Below are 20,272 nucleotides of genomic sequence, written 5' to 3'. Positions count from 1 at the left end.
CAGTGAAACTCCCACCTCGACGGCAGGAATGATTCAAGCATTTTAATCTATGAAAGATCCTTTACTGGATAACTTGAAGGACAACACTGACCACAACCAACAAAGTCTAGAATTTTATCAACACCTGTCTGAGAAATTTTTTCCAAATCCACTGGCCAAATACCATCAGCAACAATGACCAATAGTTGCAGACTTTCCAACTCTCTGCTCATGACAGGATACTCCTGAGTAATTGAGCGCGCTATAAAACTACCATATCTAGAACATAACATAACATGAAGAAAACTTGAAAAGTCGCTGGGGCTGGATAGGTCACACACTCTACAAGCCTGCATCAAACACCACCAGGCAAGCCCTGACTTGGAACACTCAAGTGAAAAGGAAAAGAAGAAGGTCAAGAAACACTTAGTGCCAAAGACTCAAGGTTAACTACAAAGTGATGGGTTACTTTTGGAGTTAGATTGAAACAAAAGCCCAGGACTGAGATGGCTGGAGAGACCTTGTTGATGGCCTACACCCCAGGTGGGGTAGTAGGCATAAGTAATTAATCTTTTTTGCGCGTCATCCAGAATATGTAGTATGCATTAACACACACAGTTTCAATCTACAGACTGATTTAATATAAGTGCTTTTAAAACAAATTTCCTATGATGTCTGGAAGTGTATTTTCTAATGTGCTTTAGGTAGGCCACATTTCTGCGCAAAACGTCATTTTTACTAGGATGGAAGCCGTCCCTGTCATTCCCTCTGTGCTTATACCCTCACGCCTGTGCACATCTTTTCGCCACAAGCTATGCAGAAGACGCTCATGCTACAATGTAGCCGAATATTTTTTGTTCTTGCCATGGTGAATTTCTCAGACTCTGATGTAACCAGTAACATATAACTACATCTTTGCTGCTTCAATTAAATCTTTTCATTCAAATAGTGTGGCACTGTAAATAGAAGTTGTTTATTTGAACATGTCTGGGTGACATTAGTCTAGAGGGGGCAGAATTTTTAGTCACAAAAATGGGATAGTGCTTAGTTGTTAAGGTAATATCATTTATTTTACTACATGTGCTTTGATTTGCTTAAGAAATTATGGAATTGTCCAGACCCCGATGATTCTTCAAAAGAAGTTCTTATTTTCTCTGCATGAAATCTGTATAAAAACCTTCAATTTTGGAGGTGAGCCAGAAGACTTTCCTGTTCTTCTAGGGATGCTGTCTGATTCTTTTCGGATTTTGCTGTCCACAGGGACATACAATATTTTCAGATTTTTACATACTGTGTTAACTTCTGCATTTGAAAGCCTTCATGGCCTTGACTTGGTACCACTTATTTTGATTTTTTAATAAAACCCTTTAACTGTCCATTGATCTAGAAGTCAGTTATTGAGTGTGCCCAAATTATTCTTAAATTGGATTTAAAATAAAGTGTATTTTATATATTCTGATACTTTGGCCGGTGCCTTAGTGCAGGACTAATTGCGTCATGAAAGTGAGGTTTAACACAGTCTCTGATCCAGTTTAATGTGGAAGATCTTACTAAGGTATATTTTGGAGCGTCTTGATTTTGGGGTCCAGTGTTTTGGTCCTACTACATGGTATTATAATGAGAGGTAAAGGGGCATAATGCTGTATGCTGCATTGTGGTGTGCTTTAGCATGATGGACTATGATGTGGTTGGGTATGTGCAGTATCTTGTGATGTGCCACGATAAGACATTGTGTAGTACGAATTGTTAAATCGTACGGATGGACTAGTCTTCGGGGTGTTGTAATCTAACAATGAATGGTGTAATGTGGTTTTATTGTCAGGTGTGGTATTGGCTCTAAGATTTGTGGTTATGCGAGGTGTAATGTCGTTGCTAGTGTTGTATTTTGAAATTGTTTGTTGTGGTGGCATTAGGTGTGAACTGAGTGGCGCTGGTGGGTGTGATGTTATGAAACATGGTGTGGCGTGGTGTGGAGCCCTATGTCGATGTGTGAACTTTTCACAATGATTTCTCGGCATTCCATGCAACAGAGCTGGAGATTGCATTATTGGTGGTGTTACTTTCCTCAGGTAGATGTGCTAAAACAGGTTAATGGGGTACTAGCTCTTTTTTTTGTACACACATACACACACCACAAAAATAAAAAAAAAATAAAAACAACGCCCACACGTGATGGTCCTATGCATGTAGTGTAAATTTAAAAACAACAATCGCACATAATTTTAATAGGCTAGTATATGTGTTTCTTAGCACTCAGGTGTACTAAAACAGGTATAGAAATCCGGGTTATTTGTAATGCAGGAAAATTTCATTCTAATGAGCACAAAAAACATACTGTTGGCTTTGAGTTACTGTGACATGAAAAGTGTAATGTTTAATTTAAACACACAAGTGTCTAGAAAAGTAAACAAAGGACAAAGATTAGAAAAAAGGCATTGGCCCACCATCCCTGGCACTTTTGAGCAGGCTGTGCACGTGATCTGAAAAAAAGGCTGTCATTTATATAGCAAAAGAGCCAATGGCTGAAGTGGGCTGACCCACTACGCGATGCTGTCGTGAGTGACTGCAAAATGTGAATGACTGAAAAACATTCAAATGGATGAAGAGCACCAACCCAACACTCCTCTATGAATGTATATATGAAAATAACTATTGACTGACTGTACAGAACAAACTGCTGGCACTAACACGTATGTAAAGATTTGTGTCTTAAAAGTATGAAAGTCAATTTCAAGAAGAAACAGGAGCACATAGGACCTCGAGAAGTCCACACGTGAAAGCCTCTAGCATCATATCGAGAAACATTTGGCAGCCTGACATCACCGCATCAATCCATCCATCTGCCGGCCACATCATGGTTGCTCACCAGCAGCACCACCTCCACTTGGAGAAGTTTGACCTACAACAAGCTTCCGCACAGTGAGCATCCGTCTAACAAGCTGATATCTACACTTTATCCGATACCGCTTTACCGGGATTTGCTTCATCCCGAGCGTTAAGGTAACTGCCTTCAGACGAATCTTTCTTTACCAAATGCCTGATAAGTGCCCTTGATGCACATTACAAAATATAAACCTGTTCCGTCCGACATTTACACATGTTGTTGAAACACCGATGATTTTTCTCAGTTGAGGTTTTACTGCCTATTTTTTAAATAGTAATAGTTTTGAGTAATTATTGCTGAAATACGTTTTGTCCAGATACATTTTTGCATTATGTATGTTGTTCCACCATGTTCCTCATCACCACTTGCACTCAAAGCTATGAAACTGATAGCCGAGGACACCCCAATGAAGCACGGACTATGTTCAGTTTGTGAATAGTTCACCTTAGTTTAGGTATGTTTTTTACTTTTTAGGAGAGTCGAGATGGCCAAAAAATTCCAGTAAATCTAGGAACCATGGATAGGCAACTACGCCACAAAATATTAGCAGCATATTAGTACATACCCAACACATATGGAGCCATAATGAATACAGTTGACAGACACCAAGTACAAATGAAGGCCCATGCTGGCATTTCATTACCTATATTCTAATTTGTCCCCCAAACTGTTATTAAAATGTGGCATGGGATGCGGGAGAAGAGCGATTATTACACTTGTTTGTAACACTATTTTGTAACAAACAGATGTCATTTGTTGTTTACATATACACTTGAACACTTAACAGAATACATTTTCTAATAGTTTTCCCTTGACACTTTCACCGGTGTGTACTAGATAGTGAGGTCCTCGTAGGAGCGAAGTTCTGATGGAATGCAGACAATGACCACTTTGATGATAAGTTTGCAAGGACGTATACCATTAAATGATTTTGTGAGCTGAAAGGATACAAAATTATCATGCGCGGATCTGAACAAGACTAAGATCTAATGTTATCACATGAGAAGGAGGTATTTAGTGTAAAACTTAAATTCATCAACTGTGAAGTGTAGATCTTATTATAGGTTTTGACTGTTGGTTACATTGGAAGGCTTAGAATTTGAGCATGTAAACAGAGAGAATGTGAAATGAGTCAGTTAATAGAAGTTGAACAAGCGCCACTCGAAGGACTATCGCCTCATTGCTAAGGTGTGGTAAGATAGATCAGCAGCAAATCATATTGATTATATGATGTCATACATGGATTATAGGTAGGTAGTAAATTAAGCAAATGCAAAGAGTTGGGTAAAGTTAAATACCAAATTCGATGCATCACAAAATAAACTGAAAACTGAAAGTGAATGACACAAAAGCAATATTTCTGATTCTATAAAGTGATTCCATGATCTAAAAAAAATGCTAAAATTTAGAAAAGGGGAGTGGTAGGAGGGAGCCTTAGGTTGTTTGGGGGAGTTGGAAGGAGCTTAAAAATAAAACTAGCAGACAGATGTACTCAGAGCAGGTATAGAAATGCCCAACAGTTTAAATGCACATCATAGTGAAATATGATTCCTATTGTTACAAATAAAATTAACTATTACATTTCAATTAATATAACCTGAACACATAGTTTAAACACATCAAAATGACTAAGAAAACAAAAGGTTTTACAAAACGGTGAAGTATTTGTCCACCGTCCCTGGCACTTTTTTAGGCGGATGCGCACATGTGGTTCAAAAGAATTTCCCTTACTCGGCGTGTAAGAGACCAGTGGCTGAAGTGGGCTGATCCATTGCTCCTTGCTGTAGTGGAGTAACCAATGAATAAAGAGTGTTTATCCAAAGTCCCTCTGTATATATGAATGCATTTTTAATTTGTAGGATTACTTGAGGCTGGCAAGACAGCACCACTCCTAAATATAATGCACAGCTGTCTGAGGAGCAAATGGTCCATCTAGTGAATTTTAGTATCAAGCATGCCTCCCTTTGCCCTTCTGTCTTAATATTGTCATCTACTTATGTTTCTTTATTAACACAGTCTTATGACGCTTACTTTGCTGTGGGAACAGGCATAGCTGAAAAGTATCCCTAGTTATGTGCCTGAGAGAAACTAGTCTGAGTTCTGAATGGATTAATAAACCACCATGATGTATATAACTTGTGAGTCATTCATATTTTTGGAGTTTTGAGACCGACCTATTGGAAATGTTCATGCTGTTGCTAACTGCAGTGTTGTGAACATGTGCCAACTGATATATATATATATATATATATATAATTTTTTTATTCACGAAGCTGTGAGGCGAAACGCGTCTGTCATGGGGGGTTTGCATCAATAAAGCATCAGGTCAGATACTTCGCGTGTGCCTTCCTTTCTACACTGGATTGAGGTGTGGCGTTGAAGCTATATATGCCCGTGGGGGCGAGGTAGCCATTCTTTTTAAAAAAACATTTGAAAGCTACTAAACTAATGGCCGAAACAACTGAGTTAGCGGACATACTCGGGGTGAACATTACACTGAAAAACACCTGTCTGGTCATCCTTATAGTCTACCGCCCACCAAAATCTACTACATTGTTTAATGACTTATTGACCCCAATTATTTCAGACATCTGTACACGTTATCAAAGGGTCCTTATAACTGGAGATTTTAATGTCCACTGGGACAACTTATGTAAAGACGTGGCAACGCGACTGTTGGAAAATACTATGACCCCACTTGGACTTAAACAATTAGTAGAGACTCCCACTCATATCAAAGGTCACATGCTGGATCTTGTCTGGACTTCTGACCCGACTGTAGCACTAACAGACATTATACCCTGCATATGGTCAGATCACTATATGATAAACTGTGAAATTCCAGTTGATGGCCTTTTGCCTCAACCTTCATCCCTTAAATCTAAAAAAGTTAGACAATGGAAGGAAATTGACTCAGAAACTTTGTCGGACACTCTTCTTAAAAACTTACAGTCTCACGATGTGCATGTGGACCTCGATCAGAAATACTTTTATTTTATACAAAATCTTGGTCAGGGTATTGACCAAATAGCACCTGAAAGAAATAAAAAAATAAACAGAACGGTAAAGGGAGCCCCGTGGTTCAATTCCTCCTTGAGGGAACATAAAATTAAATTACGCCTCTTAGAGAGACGTTGAAGGAAATCAAACGATCTCGTTGATAAAGACCACTATAAATCGTTTCTTAAATTGTACAAGAATTCTATTCAATCAACTAAAGCGGAGTACTATGAAATCCGAATTAAGAATGTGGACAATGTTCAAAAAGAAACCTTTAAGATCTTATCTGAGTTGAGTAAGAAAGTAGAAAGATCAGAATCTCCCATTGACTGTAATACCTTCCAACACTATTTCCTTGACAAAGTACAAACTATTCTGACTGACATTAAGAATACCTCGAGCAAGTACCCCTTTCTTTCACATCCCCCACCCCCCCCACCAATATACACCATCTCTAAATTTCCTCCGATTGATTCTATGATCTTGGGACAGTTCATGAATCAAACAAAATCCGGTTCCCCTGAAGATCCTTGTCCTCCCAGTATCTTTCAGATGGCACTTCCTGCTTTGGGAAGTCTTTTTGTCTCCCTACTAAACAAATCACTAGATTCCGGTCAGCTCCCATTCAGCTTTAAAGAAGCTCGAGTCAGGCCCCTAATAAAGAAGCCGGGGGCTGATTCCACCAACCTAAACAACTATAGGCCTAAATCTCAGCTTCCTTTTTTGTCCAAGATTTTGGAACAACATGTTTTGTTGTCTTTGTCATCTTTCCTGGAGTCACACCATCTTCTCCACGAACGTCAAGCTGGTTTCCGGACGCATCATAGCACCTAATTAGTGATGCTGTTGGTGCTTGATGAGCTCAGAAGTATGGCTGACAGTAAAAAACCGAGTGCCCTGATATTATTAGATCTGTCAGCGGCATTCGATACTGTCAGGCATACCCTGCTCTTGGACAGATTGGCCGCGTTTGGGATACAAGATGTAGCCTACAAATGGCTTAAGTCGAGTGAACAAGCGGCGTTCGCGCTGCGAAACGCGTCTCTGACATATGGCTAAAATAAAAAGATAAGAACTGAGAAAATACCGGGTCCGTGTCCTGTTTGGTTCCTGCGCGTGATTCAAGACGTGGTACTAACTCAGGATTTGTAATATATATATATATATATATATATATATATATATATATATATATATATATATATAGACACACACACACACACACACACACACGTCATGGCATACTAGAATGGTAATTGAAACTGTCTACAGGGCTCATTCATGTCTTGAGAGTGACTTTCAGGCTGTTTTGTTCCTTTCAACAAACAACACCAAACATCCCAGTCCTTGTAGGTAGGTGTCTAATCAAAAAGTGAAACTTCAAGTCATAACAGGTGAGTAGCTGAACTAGTCCGTATTTTTCTTTTGTATTCTGGTACTTGCATATTGAATGTTGATTCCACTAAGGAAACTATGTGTAACAGGGGTTGCTCCCCAGTTCAATGGTTCTCGTTAGAGTTGTGCGGAATTTCCGAAGTTGTCTTTTGACATCTGTGTGACATTTTTTCCATTTAAAACGTAGCCAGTTTTTACAAGCTTGTTTATAAGAATGTACAAAAATACCTAAAAACATAGGTTTTGTGGCAGGAAACAAAATGTGACAAACATTGCAGCGTCGCAAAGTTACAGTGTGCGTCACCTTCGCCAAAGCACCTGCTGAATTTAAAATTGGGATACATTATTAACGTTCACCCTCCCCATCCTTCAAGGACCGGCATGGTTTGAACTTCTGACCCTTAAGATACAGACTGCCCTACAACAAGCGGTGTTTTATCCTCCCTGGAGCTACACTTTATCACACTGAGGCAGAGCGAGCCAGCGATGCAGAGGAAGAGATATTAAATAGGTAGATGGTGGCTGTGAATGCGCGCGTTCATGCGCACATGCACACAAGCTTTAGGCCAGGGTAGCACTTCCAAAAGCCCCTTTCTAAATATCGAGCAACAGCGCATGCGCTGCTGTAGGCTCGACCTGAAAAGAACTCCTGGGGTGGGGGAGAAGTGAGCCACAGAGTGAATGGGGTGGGGACAGCCATCTAATGGGAGAACAGCATACGAGGTAGAGAAGAAGTGGAGGGAGGGGGAGCAACATGGCACACAGGGCATGTAGGTGGTGGAAGGAGCACAAGAGGGACCGCTAGAAAACACGCACTGTCATGGAAAGCTGAAAGACAAAGAAAAAAGTGATAGTAGTGGAAGGATATAAGTCAGCCAGTCAAAAGGATGGTAAACGCTATGTTCCAGGGGATGGACAAACACAGGAAGAGGAAGAAAAGCCATCGAACAAGAAGCAAAGAAATAGTAGAGACAATAAAGCTACCTACAGGAATCTATACCTGTGCTGTGAGCTCACTGTCAGTGTTTGGTATAGTCTACAAAAGTTTTTTTCCAGTGAAACCGAAAAATCAATCAAGCTGCTGTATACTGTCAGCATTGGGAAGACCCTGCTCATGCCACTCAAGCACCACATATTAGAACAGGCCTGAAAACACAGCAGATCGAGGAACTGAGCTCAAGAGTGACATAAGTTAGTACTTCTTCAGATAGCACAAAGCAATTCAATTGAAACAACGTCTTGGAAATGTGGTTGGAGCCAATATGCTGTAAATATCAATCAACATGCATGAGAGAGTAACAACAATAGGATGAAGGGAAGACGAACCTGTACATATTCAGTAGGCAGGGTAACTCACGTTAGAGGGGCCAGTAGTACTGCATGTGCTCAGTAGGCTCATCCAAACCTCTTGCACACCAATAACAAATTGCAAGGCATGGAAACCAGAGTTATTAACGGTGGACAGTTGTCACAATAAACTATCTTAGTTGATTGGTTATTAACTATCAAGATACAATGCTCTGGGTAAATAGACATGCGGTATATGAATATCATACTTATAAGTAGTATTTCAGTCAGGTGTGGAAGAGTTCAGTCAGTCGATAATTCCTGGTCTTCCACTGATGCTCTTAATATTACCAACACAATACAAACAATGTTACTACTCGGGCAGCAGCCTTTGAAGGAAATGAAATGTTTGCAAAAGCAAAAGGAGTGGAGAATATTCTACGCCCTAAGGGAAGTGATATTTTGCCTCTAAACTCCCATGACATTGAGGCCTTGTTTGAAGATTCAGGCCACTTAGGAGGCTGCCTAGAATTACCATGTCTTGCCACCGACCCTCCATTATACTCTTCTTTTATGGTGCAGAGTTTCATTAGAAAATGTCTCTGAAGTGTACTGACTGCTTGATGAGACAGTGGAAGGAAGTGTCATATCCATGACCAATAGGTGGTGGGGTCGAATAGTTAACGAGTTCTCGGACTCTAGCAGGAAGGATCACACATTTATATTAACACAGAGTCAATATGAGGAATTGGCATTCTTGTTTTTTGAGAAAAAGTACAGGACATCTAAATTTTTTTAAAGGAGGCTAGGGGGGAACCCTCTGAACTTATCATTTACCTGTTACCATCTGTTTCTAAGGACTTTAGTACAACAGACACCCCTCCTGCCCACCAGACATTGTACACTTGGGAGGCCCTGGACCTGCCTTTATTTGTGTCCCTGGCACAAGCCATAAGGTCGGGCTCTCCGAAAGACCACCTTCCCTCAGCTAAGCTCTGCCTCTTAGATCCTGAAGACTTTTGTAAAACTCCTCAATCATTTGTTACAAGAGGGGTTCATTCCTCAGCCTTGAAAGCATGTCACAGTCCTTTCTCTTTTGAAGAAACTCAATATGGATCTTTCCATTTGGTCCAAGTATAGACCAATTTCTCTGCTCCCCATCCTGTCTAAATTCATAGAAAAAAAAGTTCGCAAAAATCTCTCCACTTTTGTGGAGTCACAATGCTTTCTAAATGACTACCAGTCTGGATTTAGAGCAATGTACATCATTGAATCCACCCTCCTCTGGGTCACAGAATATCTCAGATGGCTCTATGATGAGGGTGAGACATCTGCACTGATTTTACTTGATCTAACCGCTGTCTTTGATACTGTGTCACATGATATGCTCATTTTGAGATTGGCACAACTGGGGCTCCATGGAACAGCTCTTGCCTGGTTGCCCTCTTTCCTAAAGGGCCGAACCTTCCAAATCTCCTAGGCATGCGTTCCTCCATGTAGCATGCATTGACCTCCTGGGTCCCGCAAGGATCTGCTGTAAGCCAAGCACTTTTCAACATCTACGTTCACACCTGGCCGACCTGGTGGAATGTTGAGGTCTTACATTATTCTCTTATGCGGATGTTACTCAAATGATATTTTCCCTATCATTCATCCGCTCAGCACCACAACTTTGGGTCGCTGAACTCCTGCCTGGCTCATGGAACCTCATGGATGAACAACTCTCTAAAACTGAACGAAGAGAAAATGGAGGTGCTGGTATTTGGAAAGAAGTCTTCCCTTTAGGGGCCACAACACTGGCCGGATACCCTGAGCGAAACTCCAGTCTCTGTCCTCAAAGTAAAAAATCTTGGCTTAAAGTGGACACTAAGCTCTCTATGAATCCTCAGGTGGCAAAGGTATCTGCAACCCGTTTTGTAACCCTGAAATGGCTACGAAAAGTTACCTGGATTCTTCCTGTATCTACCCAAAGAACTGTCCGCCAGGTGTTTATTTTGTCGCAACCGGATTATGGCAACATTCTTTACCTGGGGGTTGATAAAACCTCCACGAGATGTTTGCAGATGGTGCAGAACCTGGCCACCAGGTTGATTCACAGATTGCCTAAACATGCATCGGTGACATTTCTTCTCCGTGGGCTTCACTGGTTAAGGATGGTGAAACCTCGTTCAATTCAAGGCTCTATGCTATGTCTTCAAAGCAAGGGCAGAAGTTGCCCCAATCAGTTAAATGGCCTGAAAGACACGTATCAGCCTGCTTGCCACTTGCGCTTCAGCAACCTCTCTCTGTGCAGTGTTCCCAGGAACAAACAGATTTGCATGGGAGATTGCTCCTTTACGTATCTCGACCGTAAGCTATGGGACGCTTTACCGCAACATCTGAGATCCTGCTCTTCATTTATCTCCTTTTGAAGACATGCGAAAACGTGGTTGTTCTGAACTGGTTGAGCCTGAGTAACCTTGCCTGTTGCTAAAGCGCAGAGAAACCCCTTGTGGGTTGCTGCCATGCTATACAAGCATCATGAGAATCTGAACCAAACTACAATGCAACTGCTGATAATGCAGAACCAACATTTCTAAATTTTTATGTGGCCACAGCCCACAAAGCCACTTTTATGGTTCATCCCCCTCAAGTAACAAAGGCAGACCAAAGCCTGCGCTGGATCATCCTCGCTCAAGAAAACTTTACAAATGTCCTTTCATACTGCCACCTCTTAGTGCATACATTATATACAGTGAGTCATCAATTTGAGGTTCACCCATAACCACCATGATTTCAAAGTCAACAAATATACAGTACCTGTAAAATAAAGTTAGGGTTTCCCTTATTTCAAGTTGAAAAAACCCTTAACCCTCAACAATGGCCAAATCTTTATGACAAGATGGGAGCAAAATTATGGAACTCTTTGCCCCTCCACATTCGTTGCCTTAACAACCTGTCCGCTTTTCGTAAAGCAGTAAAAACGCACCTCTTTCCACTTCTGTAGTTTCGTCTCCCTCCCCTCCCCTCCTCAGCTGGTTATGCTATGGTTCTTAGCGCCGGGACGCCCCGTTGCTGGGGCAGCTGTCGCGCTCAACAAAACTTATAACATAACATAACAAGACCAGTGTCAAAGAGAGCAATGCATTTTACCGTAAGCATAATTATCCACACCCAAAAAACTATTTCGGATAGTCTGAGTTCAATTAAATATCATTGCATACCTTTGCATGTTAATCTCTATTTTGATCGAATGAAAGCAGGGGAGGGTATGTGAGGGAATTAGAGTGGAGGTGAGAGGATTTTTTTGAGACTACTCAAATTGGCTCAAATTTACACTAGCCACAATTTCAAAAGTATGTACAAATATTTGAAACATCCCTTAATGTGTTGGGAATTAGGAAGGACAGCCAGTCAATAAGTTGGACATTTAAACAAATGGTTATACCTTTTACCTTTCTAAAGACTAAATAAATAAATGGATCCCAAATTAGGCTTCATTGCTGAGTTGAGATTGTGCTTTCACAATAAACTTGGTGCAGTACAAATAGTGTTTATTAAAAAATTATCAAAGTGATGTCACATAAGAAAAGCATCTGCCACTTTCTTCTCACAGTGGGGAAATAATGCAACTGTAAGTTGAGAGTTCAACAAGGGCCCAGACTGCGTGGATTGTCACACCAAAAAATCCACCCTCATGTCAGATAAAAGTCCCCTTTCTTAGTGCAGTAGTTGACCACTGTAAGTTTTGAATCGTACTTAATACATAAATACTATTTACCCACAAACAGCACAATAACACTATTTAAATTCAAACACCCACATACATATATATATATATATATATAAAATGCCATAAAAAAATTACAAAGAATTAAACAACACACAAAGCTAAAAAGATAGAAAACAATCCATACAAGTGATCTAATGAAGATGGACAGACAGCACCTTTCGACACGGAACGAACCAGGGGCGCCATTTCATGAAACTTTACGGAAGGTCAGACATGTCCAACAGAGGTGCGTTTCTACCTGTGAACACATTCTCGATAACCAATCCATCCATTGGATTGGTTGGAGAGCTTATGGAGTCATTGCACAGTTAGTGAATTGTTCCATAGCGTAGGGGGTCACCTGTAACATTTACCACGATATCCCACTGCCTTGTGATACATTTTACAGCTCTGTTCTGCACATTGTTTTATGGACACTACTTCAAATCATGGTGCTCCTTATTTTGCAGACTAATCTTCAATTTGGAGCTTAACACACGAGCACACCAGTTTGTGTGTGGGTGCACGGGTCACACCACCAAATGACACTCCCTTTGTCCTTTGGTGTTGCGTTCGTCACCACAAGTCCTTGTGCCTTGTTGCAGAAGGGAGCAAACAAACCAGCGGTTAATGGATCACTGTTTTAGCAGAGCGCTGAAATGGCACAGACCCTAACTATTCGGTCTGCTTTCCCCACCCCCTATCTTACAAAATGGCGCTCCTGGGTGGCACAAGACACACTACCACAGAAGTATGTGTAAACGTGAAAAAGTTGTTGAAGAAGAAACCTCTAATCTAGTATACAGAAACTCAAGGATACCACCTGAGAAAAGGCTGGGGCAGCAATCCAGATATCCTGGAAAAAAAATATGTTAGTACTTAATTTTTTTTCTAATCAAGTAAATATTTTTCTTTTGGTATATCTTTGATGACTTTTTTAACATAATTAAAACACTTACTAAGTAAACATATATATTTCTACATACACATAGTTAAAAACCCAAGCTACTTGCAAGACCGAACCATCTTTATTCTCTGGAAGTAACTATGTAAATACAATGTTCTACTGACATCAATAACATTAAGTCTCTTCAGGAAAACCCAAAACATTTTTGCTTATTTTTTCATTCCATCCAATTTGAAACACAGATTAGTAGGGAAAATAATAATCACATTCCTTTTTTAAGTATTTGTTAACCTGGGATCACAGTAATGGCCATCGGGTATATAAGCAGAAATTACTAGCATTTAATTAGCTAAGTAGCGATGCGCATATGAATATCATAACAATGGAGAACATAGATTTAAAGACAAATGAAAGTTAGACACAAAATATGATTTATGGAATGTTATATGTATATATAATGGTCTGATTCAAAATTGCAAATTGAATGCATTTCTGTGTAGATTATATCCAATTGTCCCCTACCCAACCAAAATCTCTTAATGTAGTACATTTACACTATGTACAAATTGGCACAAAACACACCCCTAACCTAACCTGATGAACAAATAGCACCTTGAGAATTCTGCGAATGAAAATGGTCAACAAAGATAAGATGTGTATTATATCTATATACTGTATGTATTAGCAGCCATAAACTTTGTATCTACATACAATGCAACATTGCACTGTACTATCTGCGTAGGTACAAACAGAAAGCAAATAAGAGTTGCTCACAAATTGGTTAATAGCAAGCAAATTTCTGCCTTTCCTTCTTGCATTTCTCGGTTTAAAGTTTGGCAGTGTCCAGGCATTACTGCAGATCTTAATAACGCCTGCTTTGTAAGGTGGCGTGTTGAAGGCAACATCATTCAATACGAAGCAGCAGATAGCAGATACTGAGGGCGATTCAGTCGTGCAGATTAAACCAATGTAGTTAGATGAGTGCTATAATGATCCTGCCGTACTTTCTCAGTCCCTTGATGAACCATGCTGCAATTTGGAAAATGCGGTTTAGAGAAGTGTGTTCGATATCTAGGATGCCAGCAGGTAAGACATTGTTGCTGATAGATTTGACACAACAATAAAGTGGGTGAAGTGCTGAAGCCATGAGGAATTTGATAGGCTTTGATTTCGTAGACAGTTCAAATCTGGTGTCAGTCTATTTGCCATCTTAGCAAAATGGGTCTAGATGCAAAGACTGCTGTCAATAAAGGATACAAGGGGCTTGGCACAGTTGGCATAAGAATCCATCAATGTTCATTGTAGTCAATCATGCTTGGATTAAAGCCTATTTGTTGCTGTTTGCGATTGGAATACACTTTGTTTTCATTGGAATCAGCTTCACATATGCCTTTGACCCCAAGGCCTGGATGGTAGAGAGGCAGATTTTCTGGAGGTAGACACCACTATTAGATGAGATCTTCAATACAGGTGAAGGAGATCTGTGCACACGTAAATCTCTTCCCAGAAAGGACCATGACATTACATGCAGTGATCACATGGGTGTAATGGCTGCCGTCCATATTAGTTAGGATCACTGTTTAAAAGAATAATGCCCAAAGTAGTTAATTGAGCTTCTCTTCAGTGAGGATTTCGGCTTCCTATGTAGAAAATCAGCCATTACCCTCAAAGGGGGGAGAATGACTGACAGTTATTGAGCAAATCAGTTTTGACAGAAGGCTTCGGTTAGTGTCCAATCTGTGCAAAATAGATGGAGGGCTTACAGGAATAGCATGACAATATGAATTGTAGTATTTTGATCACATACTCGATAAGGCAACATGTCAAAAGTTAAAATGTACCTTTTACATTGATTTGGACTCCTGAGGCACAATATGATTTTCCTCTCACTGAATTCACTTTATTAGACAAAAGCTGATTTCTGGCTCAGTAGTCGACTTCTTGAGCCTGTTCAAATAGAAATCTTCCTTAACTTGGCACTTTGACTTCCACACTGATTAAGGCGGCCTCTACAAGACTGCTAAAACAGCCACTGTATACTGGATAAAGTGATGAGTGCTTAGCTCTCTTTCTAGATTCGAAGCCAAACCTTTCCAAAAATGATTAAATTGGACTTTGAGATGGCATCAGTCATCACAAAACAAGTCCTCAATAAGAAATGTGAGAAGGGCAGCAATCTGCGAATTTAGGGTACTGATGTTTCGACTAACATTCAAATTGGAAATTATTTGTGAATAAAAATGTCCTTTAAATAATACTCCTTCCAGCTGTACCTTAGCTTAGTAACGTGTCCAAACGAACTAGTTACTTACCTTCGGTAATGCTTTTTCTGGTGGATACAGTATCTGTCTGTGGATTCCTCACATTGTGAATGTCCCCCTCCGTCAGCAACGTTCGGAAAATGTTTTGTAGCACGCCGGCGTGGACGACGTCATAGGAGCACGGCATCGTGCGTGACTCCGACTGACGTCACTGACTCCTTATTAGGCCTATGTCGGCGTGATGACATCAGTTCCGCCCTTTTTCCGTGCCTTCGAGGCACCCGGATGGACCAATGACAGTAGATATATACATATACAGTGTACACAGTACATAATATTCAAGATAACACACAGTGTGAAGACAATGCATGAAAAAAACTAACTCGTGAGAAAGGGAAGGCAATTCCCGAAACGCGTCGAGTAGGGCTGTGAAATAAATCCAAATTGAATACTACCTGTGGCCTGGACGTCGGTCTTGTGGACTGTGAACGAATTGGTTGGTGTGTTAAGGGACTGGCGATCCCGTCCGGGGCCCGCCGCTGCAAGTGGCCAACACAGCTTTGCGCTAAAACTTTTGCTGGAATATATATATATATATATATATATATATATATATATATATATATATATATATATATATATATATATATATATATATATATATATATATATATATATATATATATATATATATATATATATATATATATATATATATATATATATATATATATATATATATATATATATATATATATATATATATATATATATATATATATATATATATATATATATATATATATATATATATATATATATATATATATATATACATTTAAACATTGCCATAAACCTAGATATAGAAGAGTGGACAACGGGGAGGCGGGTGGGTCAGTGAGGAATTCACAGGCAGATACTGTATCCACCAGAAAAAGCGTTACCGAAGGTAAGTAACTTGTTCTTCTGATGGATACATCTGCCAGTAGATTCCTCACCTTGTGAATAGATTCCACAGCAGTCCCCACTCCCGGAGGAGGGTGTCCACTCTCCTATACCAGAAAATACTGGAGGACTGAATGCGCAAAATGGCGGTCCCTCCTCACTTCTGCATCCAAGCAGTAATGCATCGCGAAAGTGTGGAGGGAAGCACAAGTTGCCGCTAAACAAATGTCTTCTACAGGGACACCCCTAGACAAAGCAGATGTTGATGACTTTGCTCTGGTAGAATAAGCTCTCATACCCTCTGGAGGTTCCTTACCCGCCAGGGTGTAGCAGATCTTAATGCACAGGATAATCCATCTCGAAAGTGTGCACTTGTGCACCGCCTTTCCTTTCTTGCAGCCAGCAAATCTAAAAAAATAGCTGGTCAACCACTCTAAATTCTCTGGTTCTATCCAGATAGAAGCTCATTGCTCTCTTAGGATCCAGGCGATGAAGTCTCTCCTCCTCCTTGGAAGGGTGAGTGGGAGGATAGAAGGTAGGGAGGGTAATAGACTGTCCTAGATGTAAGGGAGTTACCACCTTAGGCAGAAAAGTAGCCCTGGTCCTGAGAACCATTCGTTCAGTATGAATGGTCAATAATGGGGGCTTTGAACTAAGAGCTTGAAGCTCACTTACCCTCCTTGCCGAGGTAATTGCAATCAGGAAGACTGTCTTAAAAGATAAAAGTCTCAAGGGACAGTTATGTAAAGGTTCGAAAGGAGAACCCATCAGAAAAGTAAGCACCAAATTCAAGTCCCATTGAGGCACAATAAAGGGAGTAGGAGGAAATGTATTTGTTAGACCCTTTAGAAACCTTAAAACAACAGGAGATTCAAACAAGGACGGCTGATCCGACAGACAGAGAAATGCCGACAAGGCCGAAAGATAACCTTTGACTGTAGCTACAGCAAACCCTTGCTGAGCTAGGAAAAGAGCAAACTGAAGTATGTTAGACAAACAAGCCTTCAAAGGGTCAATGGACCTCTCTCCACACCAAGTAACAAATTTAGACCATCTGTAAGAATAGATTGACTTAGTGGAGTCACGCCTAGCCGATAGATTGGCATCCACCACAGCATGTGGGAGAGAAACGGAATTCAGGTTGCCCCGTTCAATCTCCAGGCATGAAGGTGTAAGGTCTGGAGGTGGGGGTGTAGAACCTGCCCCTCCATCTGAGAGAGGAGATCTGCCCTGAGAGGGAGAAAGAGCGGCAGGCAAGAGGAGAGGTGGAGAAAATCTGTGTACCACACCGTTCTTGGCCAATCCGGGGCGACCAAAATGACTTGGGCCCGGTCTTGACGTATCTTCCTCAGAACCCAAGGAATCAACAGTATGGGAGGAAACGCGTAAAGGAGTCTTGTGTCCCAACTCAACTGAAACGCGTTCCCCAAAGTTCTCTGCATCGGATACTGGAGACTGCAGAATGACGGGCAGTGAGCATTCTCGCGAGAGGCGAACAGGTCCACCTGAGGAGTTGCCCACGTCCGAAAGACGTAACGAACTACCTCTGGATGGAGCCTCCACTAGTGGTTGGCTGAGAACTGCAGACTGAGACTGTCTACACGTACCTTCAGCATTCCGGCCAGATGATTTGCCATCAGACAAATCTGATGGTCCTGAACCCAGGACCAGAGACGCAGAGCCTCTCTGCAGAGACACTGCGACCCTACTCCTCCCTGCTTGTTGACATACCACATAGCGGTGGTGTTGTCCGTCAGGACTCTAACCGACCGAACGCGAAGGGAAGGGAGGAAGGCCTTGAGCGCCAGACGGATCACCCTCAATTCTAGAAGGTTGCTATGAAGCAACCTTTCCTCCGGAGACCAAAGATCCTTGATCTCCAGATCCCCCAGATGAGCACCTGTGGGGAGTGGGGTCGGGAGAATGAGAGTCGCCACAAATCGTAGTCTATGTTTAACCGTTTTTATTCGGTTTGGCAGTATCGGGGTAGTCTCAAGGGGGGTTCAATAACACAATGTCCAGTAGGGTACACAACACAAGCTTGGAATCTCTCCGTTGGTGGACTTCCGGGGTCTTCGGTTCCCGTCTTGAGGTAACCAGAGATGGTCGCTGGTCCCGGGATAAGCTCGGGAAAAGGAAAAGAAAAGCAGCCACGTTAGGGGCTGGGGTCGATATGTACAACAGATGAGAGGAGGGTAGGGTAGTGAGGGATCACCAGGGTGCTACCACCATCTATAGCAGTCTGTAAGTGTAGACGGACGGCAGGGTACGGCGACAGTGACCACCCTCAGGCTACCCCGTCCCACCCAGTGATTTAAACAATCCTTGAAAACGCCCTCGTACCTTGTGGAGCCACACTTCTCCCCTGGAAGTGTGGCGGGGCGGCTCGTGGTAACGTTGGCCTCCTGGCTTGTCGAGTCTCTGCTCCAGGGGTCCCAGAAGCGGTTCCACGGTGCTTCCTCCTTCTTCGTCCTTGGCGTTCTCCTCGTGCGTCGGCTGGCGTCCCAGAAGTTCCGCGCCGACAATCCAAGACGCGGCTTCCTTAAACGCCCCCAGCTCGTCCGATTGGACAGTTGCAGGTGACGTCTGTTCACCTGATTGGTCGACTGCCGGAGAACACGCCCCCAGCGTCACAGAAGGCAGATGCAGTGACGGAAGTACTGAAGGCAGAGCCGGAGAAACCCAGGAAACATCCAAAGGATCCTGCGGACGGGGTGGAAAGGAAGAAATGTTAGCAGGTACACCCCGTCCGTCCGAGTCAGGGAGCTCATCCAAGTCAGGGAGCTCGGCTTCGTGACAGCACCTCACCGATGGAGGCAGATGAAAGGACTTTCCTTGAGACAGATTGCCTTCCACGATCCACCAAGACAGATCCGTTGCAGTTTCTCTGGAGATCCTGATTGACTCCGTTGTGCTGATACCACTGCCTGCAGAGACACCGCTGGAGTGCCCTCATGTGCCAGCGTGCATGGTTGACCAACAGAATGCAGGAAGCCATCAGACCGAGCAGACGAAGGACCTTCAGGACTGGAACGACCGCTCCATTGTAAAATAAAGGAATAATTTCCTGTATGTCGAGAATCCTTTGAGGTGGAGGGAATGCTCGACACACAGTTCTGTCCAGTACAGCACCTATGAACAGGTTTCGCTGGGAGAGCACCAGGTGAGACTTGGGCATATTTATTGAAAAACCCAACCTGTACAACAACCGAGTTGTCTCTTGCAGATGATGGAGCACTTTCTCTGGAGACTCTGCTTTGATCAGCCAATCGTCCAGATAAGGGAATACTGGAATCCCTGACCTTCTGAGATGTGCTGCCACCACAGCAATCACCTTGGTGAAGACTCAAGGCGCAGTAGTAAGTCCAAACGGAAGGACTGCAAACTGATAATGTTGCGATCCCACCGTGAAACAGAGATACTTTCTGGATGGGGATGTGAAAATATGCATCCTGCAAGTCGATCGACACCATCCAGTCTTCTTCCAGCAGCGCTTGAAGAACCTGAGCAAGGGTGAGCATCTTGAACTTCTCCTGTTTCAGGTAAAGGTTCAAGATCCTGAGATCTAGGATTGGACGAAGTCTGCCATCCTTCTTGGGAATCAGAAAACACCGGGAGTAGCATCCCTGACCCCTCTCCCGCTCCGGAACCAACCTCTATCGCACCCTTTCTTAACAGTGCCAGGACTTCCTCCTGCAGAAGCAATAGGTGGTCCTCCGTGCAAAAACCTTGGCAAGGAGGGTAATTTGGGGGAAATTACCGAAAGGGAAGAGCACACCCGTTCTCTACGAGATTGAGAACCCAAAGAACTGATATAACCGATTCCCAATTGCGCAGAAAATAGGTAAGCCGGCCCCCCACAG

At 42.1% G+C, this 20,272-nt stretch overlaps 1 protein-coding gene across 10 annotated transcripts in view; it reads right to left on the bottom strand.

Annotated features, from left to right (window-relative positions):
* GPHN (gephyrin) overlaps nucleotides 1-20,272 on the bottom strand; it is a 2,075,463-nt gene that overhangs the window by 313,278 nt on the left and 1,741,913 nt on the right. For 5 of the 10 annotated variants that reach the window (XM_086937114.1, XM_086937116.1, XM_086937117.1 and 2 more), the window contains one exon: nucleotides 13,120-13,152. The exons of the other annotated variants lie outside the window; for them this stretch is intronic. In XM_086937114.1, the coding sequence (XP_086793240.1) occupies nucleotides 13,120-13,152 (33 nt within the window). The remainder of the gene's footprint in view (nucleotides 1-13,119; nucleotides 13,153-20,272) is intronic. 10 annotated transcript variants of the gene reach the window in all.

The sequence above is a fragment of the Lissotriton vulgaris genome, chromosome 9 (genome assembly GCF_964263255.1).
Source record: "Lissotriton vulgaris chromosome 9, aLisVul1.2, whole genome shotgun sequence".
Taxonomy (NCBI): Eukaryota; Metazoa; Chordata; class Amphibia; order Caudata; family Salamandridae; genus Lissotriton; species Lissotriton vulgaris.
Note: the sequence above shows the minus strand (reverse complement) of the source record. Positions and strands in the feature narration are given on the sequence as shown.